Source organism: Micropterus dolomieu, linkage group LG13 (genome assembly GCF_021292245.1).
Source record: "Micropterus dolomieu isolate WLL.071019.BEF.003 ecotype Adirondacks linkage group LG13, ASM2129224v1, whole genome shotgun sequence".
NCBI classification, from domain to species: domain Eukaryota; kingdom Metazoa; phylum Chordata; class Actinopteri; order Centrarchiformes; family Centrarchidae; genus Micropterus; species Micropterus dolomieu.
The window spans coordinates 20,322,935-20,345,637 of record NC_060162.1 but is presented as its reverse complement, the minus strand read 5'-3'; the positions used below and the strand labels follow the sequence as shown (position 1 = coordinate 20,345,637).

General features: G+C 39.3%; 1 protein-coding gene across 2 annotated transcripts in view; it reads right to left on the bottom strand.

The window, feature by feature from the left end:
- Window positions 1-2,732: 2,732 nt before the first annotated feature.
- galt (galactose-1-phosphate uridylyltransferase) overlaps window positions 2,733-22,703 on the bottom strand; it is a 37,088-nt gene continuing 17,117 nt past the window's right edge. For both annotated transcript variants that reach the window (XM_046066033.1, XM_046066032.1), the window contains 4 exons: window positions 12,232-12,364; window positions 10,477-10,560; window positions 3,880-4,034; window positions 2,733-3,654 (listed from right to left, as the gene is read on the bottom strand). In XM_046066033.1, the coding sequence (XP_045921989.1) occupies window positions 3,559-3,654; window positions 3,880-4,034; window positions 10,477-10,560; window positions 12,232-12,364 (468 nt within the window). In that variant the 3' untranslated portion in view covers window positions 2,733-3,558. The remainder of the gene's footprint in view (window positions 3,655-3,879; window positions 4,035-10,476; window positions 10,561-12,231; window positions 12,365-22,703) is intronic.

Below are 22,703 nucleotides of genomic sequence, written 5' to 3'. Positions count from 1 at the left end.
AGATTACTTTTGTAATCAGCAGTAAGAAGCTTGATAAAAAAGGAGGGGAAAGGGGAAGATTGCATTTAATAGGCTCAATCAGATTCTCAGCCTAAATCCAGGTCATCTTCCTCATATTTTAAGCAACACTACCATCTGCTGTTCTCATAGTGAGAACACACATCATTTAGCATGTCAAGAGTTAACTTGTAATTTTTATTTACATGGCAGTCACAACAAACACAAGTACAGGTGCATGTTCACCTTGTTTTAGCCATTCACCTCTGATGGTTAATGTAATATGGATGGAGGATGCAAGTATCTCAATTCACACAAATCCACTTATTTTGATATTTACACACCCCCTTTCCAGTGAGCCAAGACAAGCACCCTCACTGATCCCTTTAATTTCCCTGCATACATCTTTCTAGAAACAGCTGATATTCAGATTCTAAATTGATTTTAAGTTGTAGTTAATTATAACGAAGCAATTAGAATGAACATTGCATGTACACACCCATGTGAAACACACTCAACATATCCATATTGTTTAATACTTGATAACTCCACAGCATGGTCTTGTTTGTCACACTCAAGTATTGAGGCTGCATGGTCTTCCATCTGTTACCTATGTGAACTGAACACATCCTCCAACCAGTGAAAACTAACTCTGCAGCTGGTTTACAACCTTGTAAAGTTGCCTGTCTATGCTTCCGAAGTTTGAGCAATACAGTGGTCAAACTTGAAGGATCAGTTCATATATCTGAAAATTTGTCTTTAAACAACACCCACATGTGCATTGACATTTTTTTGTTCATTGTACTTGACAAGACATTCCATCTTAAAGATGCAAGAGATGTGGGACAACATCCACAGTCCACATTCATTGTAAAAATGCATTTCAAAGTAAAATCAAGAGCACTCTGTCAAGGTTTCTGTCTTTTTACTACAAAATTTCCTTTTTGTGTTACTGTCCCAATGCCAGGGCTCAGGAAGCAAACACTGTCCATTGGAACATTGCAATTCTGTACTAAAAAACACTGCTGAGGCCTCATTTTAGATTCAAGTGAACATTAGAATACATTTTTACATAGAATGAGGACTGTGTATTTTGCTCCACACCACTCGCACAGACATCGCTTTAGGAAGGATCTCTTTAGTATGGACAAGGAAATCAATCAAAGCAACCAATAACAACAATAACAATACATTGTGTCATTCGTTGAGAACAAAATGATGTAACAACGGTCAATGGTAACCAAAATCTCCAGGGCTAGATTCAAAATCACACTGAAAATCAAGTGACTTTCATCATGGCAACTCATAATGTGATTCAGTAGTGTGTATGGCCCCCCACGTGCCTTTATGAACTCCAGACAATGTCTAAGCATGCACCTGATGAGATGACAGATGGTGTCCTGGAGGATCTCCTCCATGACCAGGATCAGGGCATCTGTGAGCTCCTGGACAGTCTATGGTGCTACATGGCACGATACATACTGTAATGTTCAAGAGCTTCTCAATTCTGGTCTGGTGAATGTTAGGACCAGTCAATGGCATCAATGCCTTCGTCATACAGGAACTGGCTACACACTCTGGTCACATGAGGGCAGGCAAGAACAAAGGGCCCACTGCACCACCTTAAGTTCTTACAATGACTGAGGATTTCATCCCGGTAACTAACAGCAGTCAGGATACCGTTGAATAGCGCCTGGAGGTCTGTGCAACCCTCCAAGGATATACCTCCCCAGGTCATCACTGACCCACCGCCTGATCATGATGTTGCAGGCAACGTTCACCACAGAAATTCCAGACTCTTTCACGTTTATCACATGTATGAACCTCATCTGTGAAGAGAACCGTGCGCTAACGGCAGACATGCCAATTCTGGTGTTCTCTGGTGAATGCCAATCGAGTTGCACGTTGCTGGGCTGTGAGCTAAGAACCCACTGGAGGATGTTGGACCCTCAGGCCACCCTTGTCCGGTCTGTTTATGACAGTTTGTTCAGAAACATGCACACCAGTAGCCTGATGGAGGTCACTTTGTAGGGCTTTGGCAGTGCTCCTCCTGTTCCTCCTCGCACAAATGAGCACATACCGGTCCTGCTGCTGGGTTGATGCCCTTCTACAGCCTCCATGCTCTTGAGACTGTACTGGTAGAGCTAAACTACTTGTGCAGGAGCTGAACTACTTGTGCAACCTGAATGGCCTGCAGGTATCACCTCATGCTACCAGTAGTGTCCACGGACACTAGCAAAACGCAAAACAAGAAAAAAGCATTCAGGAAGGATAAGGAGAGAGTAATTGCCTGTGTGCACCACCTGCAAAACCATTCCCTTTTTAAGGGTTGTCTTGCTGTTGCCTCTCCAGTGCACCTGTTGTCACTTTCATTTGCACCAAAACAAGTGACAGTGATTCACAATCACTTACGCTTCCTAACTGGACAGATTGATATCCTGATCCATGATGTTATACTGTGGTGAAGTGTTCCCTTATTTTTTTTCGAGCATAATAAACATATCCGTTAACATGTTGGCCCTGTCAAAGTAGATACACAGTCTCAGTCTCTCTCCATGGTGCTGAAACACTGAAATAGACTGTCTCTCTCCATGGTTCTGAAATATTCAAAAGCATGCTTTTTCCCTCGTTCATTAATTAACTATTGATACACTTGTCATTCCGCATCATTTTGCAACACCATTTGCAGGTGACAGCAGTAGCTTAGTGAACAAACAACCCCCATACACCAAACATTCTGTTCCAACTTTATTATCGATGTCTTTTAAGCATTTCAAACTCTGAATATTGTTCATGTTCAAAAACACTCTTGGAGCTGCCTAATAAGATTGCCATGAAGAAAACTTGATGTTAATTCAGGATAATACTGACTCTGTTAAGTAAACAGGAAACATGGCATTGGTAAATTAATTTCTTTTATATGTCAAATGAATCAAAGGAAGGATAAATTCAAGGGCAACTGGACTTGGTTGAAGATGTCCAGTTGCCCTTGATTTGAACCTTCCTTGGATAACCTTGACCTGGATGACGACGAATCTTCACAGATATAGCAAATCAATCATTACTTTCGCACCTTTAAGGCTGAAAGCTGTCAAACTGCTAACGAATTCAATTATTTTCCACGTAAAAACATTTACAAGAAACAAAATAACAAAACAACAAACTCTTTGTGTTGTTGGAATCAAAAGCTTTGTGGTTGAAAGGTTTCCCACATTACCAAACAACAAACAAAGTTTGTGTACATTCAACAGAAGGGACGGTGGAGAAGAAAAGAATAATGTTCTCTCATTATCTCCCTAAAACATGGAGAAGGGATTCCATTGCACATTGTGTTTGAAGTCAGTTTCATAATTGCAGTAAGAAGACTAGTACCAGCTTTGTGTGCATACAAATGTATTAACAATATATCCATGTACAGGATATTGTGCGAGTAAGAATCTCTTAAATATGTGTTTGCAAAGGCACTTTAACAGGTTGCACCAGTTCAGAGAAGTATGTTAGTTACATACAGTATCATATCGTATCAAGTATACTGTGGTTAATGTAATCACACACAGTGTTTCACTTTCCTCCTACTTCCTGTTTACCTCCTCCTTTTTCCTGGTTCCCTCTGGTTTTGTAGTGCTCCTCTGGTAGGTTCCTTAGCTTCTCAGCAGCCTAAAAAAATACAAGAACACAGCAGTGCCAAGCTTTTACACAGTTGTAAATTCAAATGCAGGGACAGAGAGCAAATCCACTGCAATCCTGGTTTTACATTATAATTAAAGAAAAAGGTAAGCTTTTGATGATAGGCTATTGATGGCCATGGATGAAATTAAAGCCCCTAATATCATATCCCAAATTGTCCTATTTACTACTGTATTAAGCTGTTACATTCTTCACCTGTTCAGGGGTGAGGTCCCTTTGCTCCTGGGCCAGCATCTCATACCCAACCATAAACTTCTTAACTGTAGCTGAACGCAGCAGAGGAGGGTAGTAGTGAGCATGCAGCTGCCAGTGGGAGTTGTCTTCCTTTAAATGGGGGCCAGTTGGGGCTCCTGAATAAAGAGAGGGAGACATTAGACTGAAGACACAGAACCTGCTTTACTCGCACAGCAAGAGGCTGTGTTACCCGCACCTCTCAGCCTCTAAAGTGATCTGATCTACTTCTATGTTACAGCTGCACGCATCCCAAACAACCTGATTTGGTGACCATGAATGATATGACTCACTTCATCATTTTCATCCCCATAAAACCTTCCAGAGATCCCTCGTTCCCTCTATGAAAGCACCTGCAATCATCATGTTTTTAATTTTTTTAATTTTATTTAGGTCTTTCCTTTTAATTTGTCACCGTCCATGAGTCTTTTCATGATTGCAGATTACTGCGTGAAAAATTGCGTTATTACACAACTCTCTAAATTCTCTCAAGAGGGTCATTACCAAACATATGTTTACAGTGATTTGTGACTGTATTTAAGATTTAAATAGCTTCTTTGTTGTCTGTGTTGCCTTCTGAACTTAGTGGAAGGTAATGAGGTGGTCAGAAGTAGAAGCATCACTTCTAAAAACATAAAAGAAAAAGAAAGATCCCAGAGACACTGTAATCACAGTAAGAGCTTTTCCTTTAGAGTCAGTTTCCTGACAATGGGGGCTGATCACACACAGATAGAGACGACGGGAGGTCGACATAAAGGAAACTAATGGATGGGAAAAGAAAAGGGAAGAACAAAGAAAATACATTAGTCCAGATAAGCAATGAATAGAGACGGTTACTCCTATTAGTAGACAATTGCCCACTTTTAATTGTTTTTGGATCTGTGTTTTGTCTGCTGAATGTGCGGGAGCAGATAAGAGAATACATGTTTTTAGAATTAACTATTATTCTTGAATAGGGGCTGGCCAATTTTAACAGTTGCGATAATGACACTGTACAGTACTCTGCAAAGGTTTTAGGCAACTGTGGGAAAAATGCTGTGAACATGTTAATACATTTATCAACTAACAAAATGGAAAGTGAGTGAACAGAAGAAAATCAAATCGTGTGACCACCCTTTGCCTTCAAAACAGCATTAATTCTTCTAGGTACACAGAAGCTCGGAACGTAGGTTGGCCCAAACATCTACCCACAGCTCCTTTGTGGATTTATGCAGCCTCAGTTTCTTCTGTCTCCATGTAATCCCAGACAGACTCTGTTGAAATCAGGGCTCCTTGTTCTTCTTTACGCTGAAGATAGTTCTTAATGACTTTCACTGTATGTTTGGGCTGGCGGTTCAATCCCCGGCTCCTCCAGGCTGCATGTTGAAGTGTCCGTTGGGCAAGATACTGGACCCTGAATTGCCCCTGGTGGCTGTTCCGCCACCTTGGAAAGCACATCTGGAAACCCCTGTCTGCGTTGAAATTTCTGCCTGAGACAGACGTTGCTGATGCAGTACAACTACCTTGTGTCTTGTTGCTGTGCTCAGTCTTGCCATGGTGTATGACTTTTGACATTGAACAGTCTCATGTTAGCTGCGTTTGGCTGTTCCTCACCCAGTTGTATCCCTCCTACACAGCGGTTTCTGTTTCAGTTACTAACTAATTGTGTTTCAACCTACATACTGAATTGGTGATCAACAGCACTTGGTATTATTGTTTAATTATACACCTGACGAAATGCCTACAAAATCCCTAACTTTGTACCTAGAAGAATTGATGCTGTTTTGAAGAGAAAGAGGGGTCACATCAAATATTGATTTGATTTAGATTTTTCTTCTGTTCACTCACTTTGTATTTGGTAATTGATAAGCATAATCTATTAACATTTATTAAGCATAGGCATTTATTCAGGATGTTACATTGCTATGTACTGTAATTCATTATTTAGTGTGTAGCCCTATTATATCTGTACCCTTTCGGTGTCCCTACATGTCTGTATGTCCCTCTCTGTGTCCAAGTCCTTCATCTAGCCAGTTAACATGGTCAGTAATGTGTTGCGTGTTTTCCTCCTGAAGGAATAAGCAGGTAGCTTTATCTAATCCATGATTTCCCAGGTGACTCGAACACCATCCAACCAGTTCCATCTCCACTCTGCCACTAATAAGCCTGGCCCTAAATAAAAGCTGTCTGCTTCTAAATGAGCTAAAATAAAGCACAAACACAGATGGGGAGATAACGCAACTCATTATGTGGGCCAGGTCTGTGTGGATGAGAGTGTGTGTGAGGTGGTCAGTGTCTGTGTGCAGTGTGTTTGCGTGTGTGTGTATGTGTGACAGACACACACTGTATGTTAGCTACAGCACATCCATTATAATCTCAGCAGGCTCTGTTCCCTTAATCCCCCTTGATAAAGTTAAAATAACATCATTACTTTGGGAGTTAAAAGTTCTTCTACCACTTATGAAAACTGTTGGAAGTAGTCTATCAACTTCAAGATGAACAATGGAAAAACAATAGGAAAGTAGTAACACTAACATCTTACAAGATTTTTTAAATTGTTATTATTTTTTTACGTTTTTCTAATTCCACATTGTCAGAGGATGATGAAGTTGCTTTTGGCAGTGAATATTGTGGGCTACTTGTTGTAACACTGGGAAGTGATAGGGTTTTAATTTCAAGCCTAAATTCACACTAGCTGACCCATGGGTAGTGGTGTAGTTTATTGCATTTGATAAAAAACTTTGCTGTTTCACTACGTTATTGGTCTTTCTCTCTCTTCTCTCTCTCAGCTTCTCTCACTCTCGGCACTTTCCCCTCACTCTTTTCACTGTTTTAAATAACGAGAAATAGGAGAGCGCTAATAAACTAAATTGTAATATTATACAGATAATTACAGTAGTAGGTGTAGTCTGAAAAAAAGGGAAGTAGTGTGCAACTGGCGTGTGTGTAATATTACCACATATACTATAAAGGCCAAATTTTATTGTTTTATTACATTGTTCAAGATAATTCTCACTTGTGATTCTTGGAAATGTATTTACCTTCTTGACAGATGTCTTTCCCCCCATTTTTCCCCTTGTCCAGAAAAAAAAAATCTGCCACAGAGAATAACCTTGCCTATAACCTTCAACACACTTTTGTAACATGACCTATGAGTTTTAAGAAATAAAACGGACTAGAAGATCAAAAGCGAAACTTAACACAAGATCTGTAGGAGCCTTCACCATAGGCAACTTTACACTGAGATTTTACTTCAAAGATAAATATCAGATAAAGCAAAAAGAAGAAAAGTGAGTCGAAGATTGTGTCCTCTCATGCCCTCTGTCCTTTTCTCCACAGTTTGAGTGCATCATCTCTCTTTTTTTAAACTGTCTTTCATGTCTTCCATTTTGTTCACTGCTCTCAACAACAGACTGGATAGGTGCTCACAAAGCTTTAGCACTTTATTCTCTGAATTGGATCTGAGATGATATAATCATGGCTAAATTTCAGTCACTTTCTGACTATGGGGTTCCTGTAGACTAAATTGTTAGTCTATATTAGTAAGACTGTGTGCACAGCACTTGTCATTGGCCTGAGGCTGTTCACAAAAAGTCCAAAATTTGGAATTGGAGGAATATAAAAAGACAATGACTATTAGTAGAGTAGATTGCCCCCTGTGAATAAGATTTTCAGGTGGTGATATATTGACACTATCTACAGCCATGCTAGCAGCTAGAGAGGCTGTGTGTACAGTAGGGTCAGCTGTGCTTTGAGCTAAATGTTAACTTTATATGATATAATATACTTTAGCATGCTAACATGCTTACAATGACGATGCTAACATGATGATGTTTACCAGGTATAATGTGTACCATGTTCACCACATAGTTTAATGTGTTAGCATGCTAAAATGTGCCAATTAGCACTAAATAGACACCACAGCTGAGGATGATGGGAATGTAAGTAAACTAAGTTGGGGTGAAGGGGGCCTTTTCCCAAGCTTTGTCTTAGGGGAGGCCCACAGTCTCAGACTTTGATAACCCTGCAGTAGTGTTTATGCTTTCAGATTATTCCGAAAAATGTACGTCAGTGAGCAGTGATATTTCCTCTCTCTGAAACAACTCAGCGGGACACAGCTCCTGCAGGGATTGAACCTGCAACCTTTAGCTTATACAAGGATCACTCTAACCACTCAGCCATGACCACACTGCTCTCCTTTCTGTCACATATCACTCATCGCATCGCTGCACTCTGCTAACCTTTGTTCCAGTTCGAACCGGCTGCTAGGTGTTTCTCTGACATTTGTCACAATAGGTACTTCTCTCACTGTCTCAGAACAAATATCAGCCGACGCTTTAGATGCACAAGAGGAACAGCTGTCTTGACAGCAAACACCTTTATGTACAAAGCCTATGAGTCGTTTGTGTGTTTGTTCATGCTGCTTCTTCACAGCAAGCCAATTCAACACTCGCCTGGCCATAGTTAAAAGAAGATTTATACCCACAACTGCTGTGAGGCGAGTTATTTCAAAATAGATTTAATTTGGATTTAAGTGACTGAGATTTACGCAAATGTATTTTGCCCTCTGCATGGTCTGTCAAAATGAAAAGGTAATTTGTCCCCTATTGCAAAGGTGACATTTCCCAGAATTGTGTGTATGTTTGTGTGCTTATTCACTTGCTGGCTGTCTTGTTGCTGGTTATTTTGTTTCCTCTGACTGTGGTATTTTGCTATGATGCAAAAATAATGGGAACTACAGGAGAATGGGTGCAGGATCCAGACACAACAGTGAAAAATGAGTGCAGCTGAACATGTTCAGGATGAGAAACTACAATAAACATTGAAAACAGCAACCTAAAGTTCGCCACAATGTAGTGTAGTGCAGATTGTTCTGAAGTATTTTATCTTACAATGTTTAAATCGCTATAATCACAGTCATGGGAATTGGCTGAAGTTATCTCCAATTCACCACGCCAAGCCTTTACTGATGTTCATTTAAGTGATGCTCTTTATGCTAACTATATAATTCCTTATGCCATTATAATCCCACTGTATACCATTTCCCGCTCACATTATGTTGCCTCTGAAGCACTAAAAGACAGTTTATCAAACAGATGTGAATTCTTTCAAGACACATTGGAATAAATTATTTGGAGGCATGCTGTAGATGTGTGTATGAAATTGATTGGATTGGGAAAAATCTCTTGGAAAAATCAAATATTGTTATGAATCCCGATATTAATTATTAAGATTAAAAATAAAGCTAGAGATGTGTAAAATGCACATATCTGATGCTTCAGTTACTTCTCATGCATTTCTCAACAGGATTACAACTTCTCTCAGCACCAGAGCCCGAGCAAAGTTCAGCAGACAAAAGCAAAACATTCATGCATTTGGTCTAAAATGATTATTCACTATATTCCCTGGGGGTGTGAATTTGTGAGTCATCTCTTGGAAGAAAAGTCGAGCAAGAAAGAAAAGCGAGAAAAGACTAACAAATCTCACATCCAAGTTGGAAAGTTTTCTTCTGAGTCTAAAATATCCAGCAAAATAAAGAGATTAAAACCTCTCAGTATGGTAAAATAAAATTAAAGCTACTCTAATCAATATTTTCATATTAGCAATTGATCAAATTACTGTGTGTAATGTGTGTGACTTATCATGGTGACGAATCCACAGATAATTATCGCCCGACTCTGCAGTTCCCCTCAGCTATACATATAAGTGTTTTAGCATCTTTAAGCTCATTGTTTTGGTTTTGTTAACTGTTTCCTGGCATCTGTTCAGTCAGTGCAGCTTTCTAAAAATGCTTGACTCTGCTTTCTCATGTACAAATCTAAAATAAGACATGTGGCTTTCCCTTTAAGTATGGAAGGCGCGGCCACCACGCTGCTCAACAGACAACACCATATAGTCTTTCTCTGCCCCCATGCTACTTTTATCTGTGACAACTCCTGCTCTCCCTCGTGGTAATGTAAGAAAAAAAACATTAAATATCATGATGTGTCTTGAGAGTGCATTGAAGTGATAATAAGTGGGGTGATATCAAAGCTGAGAGTTTCTCGTTCGTCAATTTATTACAGCGGAGATGACTGAAATGCAAGAGTTGTCTAACCTGTAGGGAACTTACACTGCAACTTACATACATACATTTTTAACATGACATTGCCCGAGCTAATCAATATTCATAAGTGATATTAATAACATGTTGGTGCATGACATGAGTTAATGTGAAATTATGCTTGAGAGGGGGAAAAATGGAGCACACTGACTGATTTGCAGTCTCTTCTAATGCATACAAGATGGTGCAGAGAATCCCCCTTTCATGAAAAATTATATTGATCTGACGTTAACAGCAAAAAATAGAGTGAACACTTTCTTCAAGGAGCAAGGGAAGGAAGAAGAAAAGGGAGGATTAAAAAAGTACAGTGTTAAAAGACAGGACTGAAAAGGGTGTAAAGAAAATCTTGATGTATGGTGCAGAAGCTTCTTAATGCATCTTTTCCATCTTAATCTATTGTAAATCCTGTTTAATTTGGTACAACACTACACATTTATACCAAACTTTCTTCTTTATAACTCTCCCACGTTTTGTCTTACCGTGCCAGCCCATGGAGTAGGGGAAAGAGATTTCAAACAGATTGTCGTACTTGGTCAACAGTCGCTTCATAATGTCAGCCAGACCTGATAAACAGACAGACAGAAGAGAGGGAGAACAGGAGGAAAAAACAGGAGGAGAGAGGGAGGGAGGGAGAAAGACGATGTTTGTTATTGAGTATTGTTAATAATGAATGACATGAGGATGGGGTGCTGAAGTGAGGGCATGTAAGAGTAAAAACCAAAAAAAAAGTACAACTAAAAAAGCTGTAAATTGAAAATAAGATGAAACTTTTATTATTCTTGAGGGAAAATTAAATATAAAAGAATTGCCTGAATACATGAGGAATAAGTCAGACAGACCAGAGACAGAAAAACAGTGTGTAGTTACATAAACACACACAAACAAACAAGTTTCTCACACTCAAACACTGGACAGATAGAAAGCATCAGAATAGAGATTTAAACTTGCAGCAACTTTTTTATTTAATCATCTGCCACAATTAATAACTGATTAATTATTAAAAGCTTGCAAAGTATAAAAAGCTTGAACCATGAAATCTTTCTTTAATATGTTCTATCTATAGCAACAACTCAAATCAATTGGATATTATAAATTGGGTAATATAAACTAAATTCAGATTCACCAGATTAAACATAATACTTCTGTTCAACTTCCCAGCTTTAATGCAGAGCATAACACCAGCATAACACTTTCACTTAAAATTAAACCCATTCTTGCATCAATAACAAAAAACAATCTATATACAACATAAGCATATACAAACTAATGTAATATAAAAAATCCTTTCTGGCAAGTACTGACTGCAGGAGCTGATTTTGATTTGGTAGCCTGAGTTGATTCACTGTGTTCAGTGTGAAACAGTGGTAATGGGCTGTGTCTCAGACGACATCTATCTCACTGATCCTTCTTATCTTTGTGCCCTTGGCTTCACACCTTCATTACACACAAGCTCAATCAGCTAAACAGACTCTCAGCTGTCAGTAGAAGTCTTCCAAATGAGCCCTTAGTTCATTTACAGACGCAATGGTGTTTGTGCTTGAGAGGCGAGGGTAGGTAATCTCACCAGATCAACTCGATCTTAAGAGAATAAATTCTCTGACAACAACAAAACAACATCTGCTAGTCATTTAAACACCATGATGTGAAGTGAATAGTAAATAACCAATTTATTTAACTATTACCCAAGCATTTATTGCTTTATAAATTATATAATATTGGGAAGGGTGACAGGAAAAAAAAAACATGCAACCACACCATAAACGTCAATGTACCACCTTTAATTAGCATAATGTCATGTAGGAATACAGGCTTGACACTGACATCATCCATTCATAATTAACATCCATTAATTTAAACACTGGCCCATACTGTAAGGAGGTGATTAGAGGGGCAAATCTCCAGGATATCATTTACAGACAATAATGTTAGTGAGTTTGATTAATTTGATTTCTTTTTAGATGTAATTAATTTTTAAGTTCCATAGTGTTAGGAACTGATTTAGAAGCAGCGCAAAATGAATGGTTTTCTCTCCTAGGAAGATTGGATGTGCTGTGAATGATCACGGAAGATGACACACACACACACACACACACACACACACACACATACACAACGGGGCGGGAATCAAACCTGCAGGTTCCCCAATGAGCTGGCGAGTTACCTTAAACTAGTCTTAATTGCCTTATCGCTCTCTCAGTCACTCACTCTGTCAGTCTCTTCTCACACACACTCACCCTCCTTCTCCTCTGTTGTCAGGTCATTGATTCTGAGAACATGTCGTCGTGGTAACAACAGCGTCTGGTAGGGCCATGTTGCCCAATATGGAACCACCGCCATCCAATCAGAACTCTCCACCACCACACGCTCCTAGAGAAGACACAAAATTAATTATTTAATTTAGTTTTTGAAGGTGCAGGGAAGAAATGTCATGCTTAAGGTGTTTTGTAGATGCGTACCTATGAATGTTTTCCAACAAATTCAAAACATTAATAGAAACCAGTGAAGGTGAAACCAGACAACTTGAGTTCCATTTCAGAAGAATGTAATTGTAATAATGCAAATTACTACAAAGCCAAGCTTATTATAAAATATTGTTATATACTCTGTTTGTCTCAACTGGGTGTGACTTCAGGGCTAAAGGCTGTCTATAGGACCACAAACATGTTGGAGTGATTCAGAAAAGATTTCTGTGGAGCACAGTATCACTCGAAATAACTGCAATGGCAAACCAGATTATACATACATATATTACAAATTTCCATTAAAGTATTTTTAAGCAAACTGCTGTTTTCTAAACATATTCAGAATCGTTAAAAAGCAATGGGAGCCACCCGAAACTTTGAAATTAGTGTACAATTTGAGCATCTATACAGAACATCCTTCAGTTGAGCGCTTTGAACACGTCTCTCATGCGAATTTAAATAATAAAAAAAAAGACAGTTTGAGCCATCCTAACAGTCAATTTATCAACTCGAAACCTAATATTCTACATTTTAGAGGACAGCTGGTCTAAGAACCATCTGCTACTACTTAACTTGTTGTCTCATCTCATTACATGATTTTATTTCTCCTTTTCGTTTTTTCTTTTTCTCCTCAAACACTCCCTATGCTGTGAATGTGCATGTGCTTGTATGTCGATGTATCAGTGTGTTTTTCAGTGACACGTCCTAAAATAGACAATAGCATGACACTATTTTAAAGCTGAATGTTGATTTAACATGCTGATGTATACATATAAAAACAACTTGATCAGACCGCTTTGGCTTATTAAGTCACCTCACAGTATTCATTCAGACCAAAATGACATGAATAAAAACAGGTAGTACTAGTTAAAAACAATGCACAGAAAAGGTCGATTGAGCGCGCTTGAGTTCAAAATGATAATGAAACAGGTCAGTCAGGATTGGCTGTTTGCAGCAAGACACCTAATTATCATAAACTGTTTGAATGCAGAATGTGTTAGAAGCTGAGATTTAACAAGCTGATGAGTCGGCACAAACACGACCTTGGTATTACATTCCATTACAAATAGATTAGCTCAGAGTGTGTGTGTGTGTGTGTGTGTGTGTGTGTGTGTGTGTGTGTGTGTGTGTGTGTGTGTGTGTGTGTGTGTATGTGCTAAATAGCAGCAGTAGGAATGTGGTGGAAGTCAGCTGCATACTAATTCAATACACCATGTACAATATCTCTCTGTGTTTTTTCTATGCATTGGATTTCCAGTATTTGTATGTTAACTCATATTTCCTAACATAACTCCCTGTATGCCTCGGTCTGATCACAAACTGAAATGGAAATGTTGGTGTGTAAGGGCCTCAGAGCATAAACAGCAACAAGGTCGATAGTCAGTAGAGCATAGTTCTTACAGCTGTATTAATTGATTTTTTTTTTGGCCACTTGGGGGCAGAATAACTCCACATCTGCCCTGATGGATTTTCACTTTATAAAGTTGTTATGGCCAAAGTGTTAGCAAACAGACAGCAAACGGAAAGCATCATTGGCATTCCTGTGCTTTTGGCCAACTGACAAATGCAAGTCAAATATTCACTTTTCTGCTAGCTCTGGTTTAGATTTCACCAACCCCTGAGCTCTTTAGCCGCCGCTACATGCTCGACTACGTTCATCAGCTAGTCGCTAACTTTGTCTGCTGTTTGTCGTTGTTGGGCAGGTAGTGTGCAGTGGATAACTGAAAGCTAGTTACAAAAAGAATACAGTAAATGTGCCATAAAACCAAAACAATGAGGCTAAAAAGCTCTGTAGAGCTACAGAGATGTGCAATATTTTCTTGTGGCTGTACCATTGCTAGCACCTACATCTGATTCATTGTTAAAAGGCACAGGTAACAGGGTTCGTATGATGTGGGATTCCATTTGCCATATCCAGAGGTGTAGGTTTAGTGGGCTCACGGGCAACCTCTCTTAGAAGGGAATTGACAAGGGGGCAGTGTAACTTTACCAGTTCTAGAGTTACGGGGTTGGGGTTTTGGGGGGTTTAGGACCCTGAGAGCATAGATAGTCTCCCATTGAGCTAAGCACTCTTCTCAACACTTCTCAATGCCATTGAGAAATGTAACAAGTGGATATAATGCATTTTACAGTGCTTAACTTGTCATTAAATGTGAAATAGAGTGCTCGCTAGGTAAGCGAGCTAGAGCTAAAATAACTTGTTGGTCTTTTATAATGTCCTGTGTCTGAGCCACGCTTCACAGGAGGGGTGGGATGTTGATCAGTCTGCAAATCACCCACCCAAACAAGCAGTGGAGGGAGGCTTCGGTAGACTACGCTGGATGCAGCGTGTGGGAAAAGTAGATTAACAAAAGCAAGACAAGCGATCAAATGCCATAGCGAAGTGGATAGCTACACAAGGCATGCTGATTAGTATTGGGGAAGATGTTGTTCTTAGGAACGTTCTTAAAATCACAACGCAGTTGCTTGGCCCCGCACACAGTGGCTTCTGTGCGTTACACAGCTGTAGCCTATTTAACTTATGTTAAAACTATAGGCTACATAACTTTATCTGATAGGCCTTCATCTAGTTCTGCGGGGATGTTCTGCCATGCAAATTCCCTCCTGTTGATGTCCTATTTAGTAAACAGTAATAGATTCTGGAAACTCACAAACAGCGAGGATCAGTCTCTCTTCCAATGATTTGTGCTGCTCGTCACATGCAAATGTGACAATTCAAGACAATTCAACTTTGGCAGCAGGCAGGCGTGTGCGTGAGGCGATCACTTCGCCTCACTTTAACACGGACTCTTGCTACTGAACATAGACTGTTTATGCTGCTCCCTGATAAAAGAAAAATATTTCTGCTGAAAAAAAACCAAGAAAACAGATTTATGATTTAACGTTAAACTATTGCTCAGAAGGTGCCTGTTGATGATGTTATGATCGTGGCTCTGGACTCTGATGGTAACTTGTTTTAACAAGCTAGATAAAAGGTAATGCCCTGGCAGTGGCAAATAGCTTTGGTTTTATATTTGATTTGATCATAGTAATGTTTAAGTTGAGTTGTTGTTTACAAGAAATATTTTATTGCTACTGTAAAAGGGGAATACTGCTGGTAAAAAGCACCTTATTTGTTTAAAGTGTTTGCAAACCACATATTATTGTACTTTTGTGTATATAGCAGTACATTTAAATTAAAAGTGTGCAATACACTACTTTAGAATTCATTATTCAATTTTGCCCATAACTATGCGATTAATCGCAGAAAATCAAGCAATTCAATTTTGCGCATAACTCTGCGAGATATATATATATTTCCTTTTATTAAATGTTTTTCATATCTTGCATTTATACAGTATGTCAGTCAACTGTAAATACGTGTGCTACCATGCCATGTGAATTGTATGAAAACTCATTAAAAAACAAAACAAACAAAAAACTGATTATCAGTTACCAGTCACCAATGAGAAAACAGTGTTAGGGTATCCTAGGCCATAAATCTCCCAGAGCTTTGAACAAACTTGTCCAGGCATTAGTGCATAATTAAGAGATCTACAAGGAATGACGTGTTGTTTAATAACTGTGGAGGAAAACACAGACTAATCTAACAGAATCCCAACGTGTCCGCTTCTCTTAATGAACTGTACTTGCATTAAAGGATTCTACTTAGTGCCTGGTGCAATAACATTTAGCTTCACTTTCAGCGAATATTTTGAGAGGAAGAAAATGAGGGTTAAAGGAGGAAATTGTGTTAATATTATGTGCGTCTACTAAGTATTTATTAAAACCACTGTGAACAACATTGTACTGTGTGTTGTTATCCATTATTGACACTGAATTTATATTTTATACTGCTACATATATACTTCCTTTTAGATATTTTTTTTCCTGGTCAAGCAGACTCCTCCTCTTCAATCTTCCTTCTCAACCCTCCTCACACTCTTTTTCCACTGTATTCGTCCTCTGCTGCCTTTAACAGGATTATTAAGGGGCACAATGAAGACAGAAAAATAAGGGAGAACCACGATGGAGAGGGAAGATTGAGGACGAGGAGTGGAGTTAAGAGAGAGAAAGGAAGTGGAGAGTGTCCTAAAACAGATACCTCACAGACCGCAAATCCCAAAGAGCTATTTTCAATTAGCTTAGAAAGTTTTTGTTTCAAAGTCAAGAGTGTCACCAAGGACCCAAACCCCAATTCAAACTCCTCCAAACACTGCAGTGCGCCAATTTACGGTCCTAACCCTGGGTCAGAGAGACGGGAGCAAAAAGAGAGAGAAAGACAGACACACACACACCACACACACACACACACACACACACACACACACACACACACAAGTGGACAAGAATAAGTAGTTTAAGGCATTCTTGCAAACACACACGGTCACACACACTTCTGCTTCAGCTCTGATTTTATAAAGGTCAATCCCCATGAGCTGGTGTCTAGGAGACTCAAGTGTCTACCCTGCTCTTCTTGAAACCTCTACGTTATACCCTCTATCTCTCTTATACACACACACTGCCAGCAGAACAGGTATCAGCTTATTCCCTGAATGAATCAGCGGCTGTTTGATTTCTCTTTTCGCTTTACCCTGCACAGCTCTCTCTGTGTGTGACTTTGCGTTTCTGTTTCAGTCCTCACTGGCCTCTCTCCAATCCTTTGTCTTCTTCTTTTGTTCTCTCTCCCTGTCTGCTCATCTCCTTTCTTCTCTGCCTCTGTCTTAATTTGTGCTCATACTCTTTGGTTAATTTTATACACAATCATCAAGCTCCCTTCTCCCTCTCAGACTATTATTGAAGAGTAATTTCACCAGAGTACATTCTTTTAGTCACTCAAAAGAATCAGCTTTGATTGAAGAGTAAAAAAAAGTAGAAAAGAGTAGAAAACCCTCCTCCTGAGATAGACCTTAACTGCATTTCAGCTTTGTGTGTGAAGTGGGTAATCAAGAATAATGGCTTTGATTTGTTCTAGGATAGTGAACAACTCGCAGAAATGAGAACAATTGAAGTGAAAAACAGGAAAATGTAAATGTCTCAAATATGGTCTAATAATGCGAATGCTAAACTCTTAGAGTTGCATTTTTTGAGTGAATTAAAGTTGAAATGCTTGATCTATTGATTATCTTAACAGTAACTTTGTGGAGTCTACATTGCTTGGCAACCGGTCCTGTCCAAATCAAATGAAAAATTTTATAAAATAATTAAAGATCAAGTCTGTAATACTTTTGGAGGATCTATAAGTTTTCAGTGGTGTTTAACGTGTAAAGACTTTACATAATAAACCGTTATGTTTTTATTACCTTAGAATGAGCCATTTCTATCTACTTACTTAAGTTTGAATTTCAAAATGTATTTTTTGAGACAACTTCATATTTCCTAGTAATCCATCTGAACAAAAATTTAATAATCTGGATGAAATAAACACAGAAAATTATATTTTGGTATTTTGTTTTTCAAGACTCTAATGAAGAGCTAAAACTTAATGGCCTGAAAGCTTTCCATTTGGCCTTAAACAGATTAAAGTGTTGCAGCACAGGATCACTCCAGCACATGACATATACGAAGAAATAAAAAGCGATAGAAATGATAAAAAGTGACATCAAATGATCATCACATAACCTAAATAACACAAATGTATAACTGGTTCATTACTACAACTCAAAGGACAATTTCCAGGCAGAGACCTAAAAGGTAGGTAATAAAGTGCCGCTAGTTAATCACATTAGGACAAGATAAACTGGCAGCACATTTGATTGGGTTATCACTGGATAAACACAAGTAAAGCCAGTTTTTAAGAAGGGTTTTAGCTGTGGATATTACCTGAGATCAAGTGTATTAAATAATAAACTAGCATAAGTGAGCTACAGTGCCTTGCGAAAGTATTCGGCCCCCTTGAACTTTTCGACCTTTTGCCACATTTCAGGCTTCAAACATAAAGATATAAAACTGTAATTTTTTGTGAAGAATCAACAACAAGTGGGACACAATTATGAAATGGAACGAAATTTATTGGATATTTCAAACCTTTTTAACAAATAAAAAACTGAAAAATTGGGCGTGCAAAATTATTCAGCCCCTTTACTTTCAGTGCAGCAAACTCTCCAGAAGTTCAGTGAGGATCTCTGAATGATCCAATGTTGACCTAAATGACTAATGATGATAAATAGAATCATTGTGTGAAATCAAGTCTCCGTATAAATGCACCTGCTCTGTGATAGTCTCAGAGGTCCGTTTAAAGCGCAGAGAGCATCCTGAAGAACAAGGAACACACCAGGCAGGTCCGAGATACTGTTGTGGAGAAGTTTAATGCCGGATTTGGATACAAAAAGATTTCCCAACCTTTAAACATCCCAAGGAGCACTGTGCAAGCGATAATATTGAAATGGAAGGAGTATCAGACCACTGCAAATCTACGAAGACCCGGCCGTCCCTCTAAACTTTCAGCTCATACAAGGAGAAGACTGATCAGAGATGCAGCCAAGAGGCCCATGATCACTCTGGATGAACTGCAGAGATCTACAGCTGAGGTGGGAGACTCTGTCCATAGGACAACAATCAGTCGTATACTGCACAAATCTGGCCTTTACGGAAGAGTGGCAAGAAGAAAGCCATTTCTTAAAGATATCCATAAAAAGTCTCGTTTAAAGTTTGCCACAAGCCACCTGGGAGACACACCAAACATGTGGAAGAAGGTGCTCTGGTCAGATGAAACCAAAATCGAACTTTTTGACAACAATGCAAAACGTTATGTTTGGCGTAAAGGCAACACAGCTCATCACCCTGAACACACCATCCCCACTGTCAAACATGGTGGTGGCAGCATCATGGTTTGGGCCTGCTTTTCTTCAGCAGGGACAGGGAAGATGATTAAAATTGATGGGAAGATGGATGGAGCCAAATACAGGACCATTCTGGAAGAAAACCTGATGGAGTCTGCAAAAGACCTGAGACTGGGATGGAGATTTGTCTTCCAACAAGACAATGATCCAAAACATAAAGCAAAATCTACACTGGAATGGTTCACAAATAATCATATCCAGGTGTTAGAATGGCCAAGTCAAAGTCCAGACCTGAATCCAATCGAGAATCTGTGGAAAGAACTGAAAACTGCTGTTCACAAACGCTCTCCATACAACCTCACTGAGCTCGAGCTGTTTTGCAAGGAGGAATGGGCAAAAATTTCAGTCTCTCGATGAAATATATATTTCTCCGTATACCTACTGTTTGCTACAGACTTTTGTGACTGCAGTCAGTAGTTTTACCCAAAAGTCTGTGGTGTGAGACACCACAGCACAGGGGGAAATGCACATATGAGTGTATATATAGCACTTGATCACCATGTATAATGAAGTTGGTACTAAAATGATTGTTTCCTATTGCTTGATGAGACTTTATGCATTTTTACGATGTAACTGACAAAGACCAGCTCGTAACTTGATGGGGCCCTTGACATGGCCCTAGACATGGGTCTCCACTGTCTATACATATGCTCCTGCTCACAGTTAACATTAGTTGGCTACCTTCAGCCTACTTTAAGTTTCCATCAGCTACGCACTAAAAAACTAAATAAAGATCATAGTTGTGCCAACCTTTCATCAAGAATAAACATTACATATTTCATATAACTAGCCTATTATCATTATATATTGTACGTATAGGTTATAGTATTTTTGTAGTATCTCTTTCATATTTTGATTGTAATTTTCTATTCTCTCTATGCATACTAAAAATCAAGATCAAGCTGGAGTTTGTCCTTTTGCTCCTTGGTTGGTTGTTGTCCTCCCTGAGCTCACCTTGGAATACCTGTATTAAAGGTGTACTGCCCAGGTCAAACTCCCCACCATCTGTTCTAGACTGTTGCAGTACTTTGTCTTTCTGTATATTTCTTCTTTATGTGTTTATTGTATGTACCAAACACCAAGCAAAACCGAGAAACAATGAAAACCTATATGGTAACAAAATGTGTACTGATAAATATGAAATATTGTAAATAAAAACAATAATACATTAAATAGTACAGTAATAATACATTAATACTATTTTAAATGACACATGCAATGGTAGTTTTCTGTGACTGAAGCAGAAATAAATCGCTCCTGAGTTGACTTGACAGTGAACCGAGACCACTACTTCAAGGTGGACTGGAGTCCACATGAGAGTTTGATTCCAGCGTTCACACCAACCCTGAACCGCACCAAGGAGATAAACGCTCCAGGGTTCGGTTCAGTTGGACTAAACAAGGCTGGTGTGAACCTATCCTTAGTGTGTAAATTATTGACACCTTTTATTAAAACACCACCCTGCTTTTTCAAAAAAGAAAACTTATTTTAGCAAAATTTATATATTATGGCATACAAGAAGTGGAGAACAAAGCCCTCAACTCCTTCAGAGGAACAGCACCGAGCCACTGGTACGGATATGTGGACGATACCTGGGCCAAAATTAAAAGCCAGGAAGTGCAAGCTGGACACATTGAAGAGGACAGGAGCCTGCAGATTGGTGTTTACAGAAAACCCACACACACAGACCAATACCTACTGTTCGATTCCCACCACCCACTGGAGCACAAGCTAGGGGTCATGAGAACACTGCACCACAGAGCGGAAAACATACCAACAAGCGCCCAAGCCAGAGAGAAGGATAAGAACCACCTGAAGGGGGCACTTACAGCCTGTGGATACCCTAAATGGACTTTTGTGAAAACAGCCACAAGATCCAAGAAGAACAAAACTACAGGGGATGAGGAAAAGAAGGTCAAACGCAACAACATTGTGATTCCATACGTGTCTGGAGTATCAGAGAAACTCAGGAGGATTTTCAACAAACACAACATCCCTGTGTTCTTCTGTGTTGTTCAACCCAAGAACACACAAAGACAGATGCTGGTACACCCCAAAGACCGCACACCCAAACACAAGAAAAGCAATCTAGTGTATGCGGTCCAATGCAGTGAGGAATGCACAGAACTGTATATTGGGGAGACTAAACAACCACTACACAAACGCATGGCTCAACACAGAAGGGCCAACTCCTCAGGTCAAGACTCTGCAGTCTACTTACATCTGAAGGACAGAGGACACTCGTTTGAGGACCACCAGGTGCACATTTTAGACAGAGAAGATTGATAGTTTTGAAAGAGGTGTCAAGGAAGCCATCTACACACGGGTCGAGAAGCCATCATTGAACAGAGGAGGGGGTCTACGCCAACACTTATCCCCCCACTTATAATGCTGTCCTTTCATCACTTCTCAGGAAACTCAACAAACGTAACCTATTGGCCTCAGGTGAAGATACCAACGATGGTCGTTCAGTCTTGGCCTCGGGTAGTCCTAACGACTATAACAACTGTCGTTACAGCAACCAGGAACACTAATGAACCAGCAGTATCAACGATCCTGGCAAACGACCCCACTGAGGTTAAATAGCTGAGTTTCCCTACCAGTCAGTCAGAACTGAAGAAGTCCCTTGGATGAGGGACAAAACGTCTTCCAGTATCTTCAACCAAGTCCAGTTGCCCTTGACTTTAACCTTCGTCGGATTATGGCATACAGACATTCAAATTATTAACACAACTAACTTAATATCAACATGAGCCAATATATACGTATTTGTCACTAGAGGAGGAGCTGCATGGTGGAAAACAAAAGTGCTTCTACTGTAGTTCTGAGGAAACCTAGAATAATAAGCACAGATAAAAGTCCTGTTATGTCTAATCTACAAACAAATTTGTCCAGTCTGTTACGGCCGCTGGTAGCAGCTGTGTCTTTGGTTTCTGTCAATGTGTTTTCCCAATATGCTAAGCAGGCTGTGCAATCCCCGGCTGAGGATTGGCTGTCGGTGAGGATAATAATAATAATAATAATCCTTATTTGTAGAGCACTTTTCAAAAACAAGTTACAAAGTGCTTTAACAAGTGTAAAGAATAATACAAAAAAAAAACAAGATAAGAGCATGAAAAATTAATATAAAATTAGTAAAATACAATAAAATAAAAGGGATAAAATAAAGTCAAATAAGATCGGGAAAGGCTCTCCTATAAAAGTATGTTTTAAGAAGGGACTTAAAAGAGTTCACTGACTCAGCCGACCTGATTTCCTCGGGGCCATGACTGCAAACGCTCTGTCCCCTTTAGTTTTCAGTCGAGACTCTAGAACAGACAACAGACCTCTGCCCGAGGATCTCAAGGTACGTGCTGGTGTGTATTGGACTAAAAGTTCAGAAATATAACAAGGCGAGAGGCCATGAAGAGCTTTAAAAGTGAT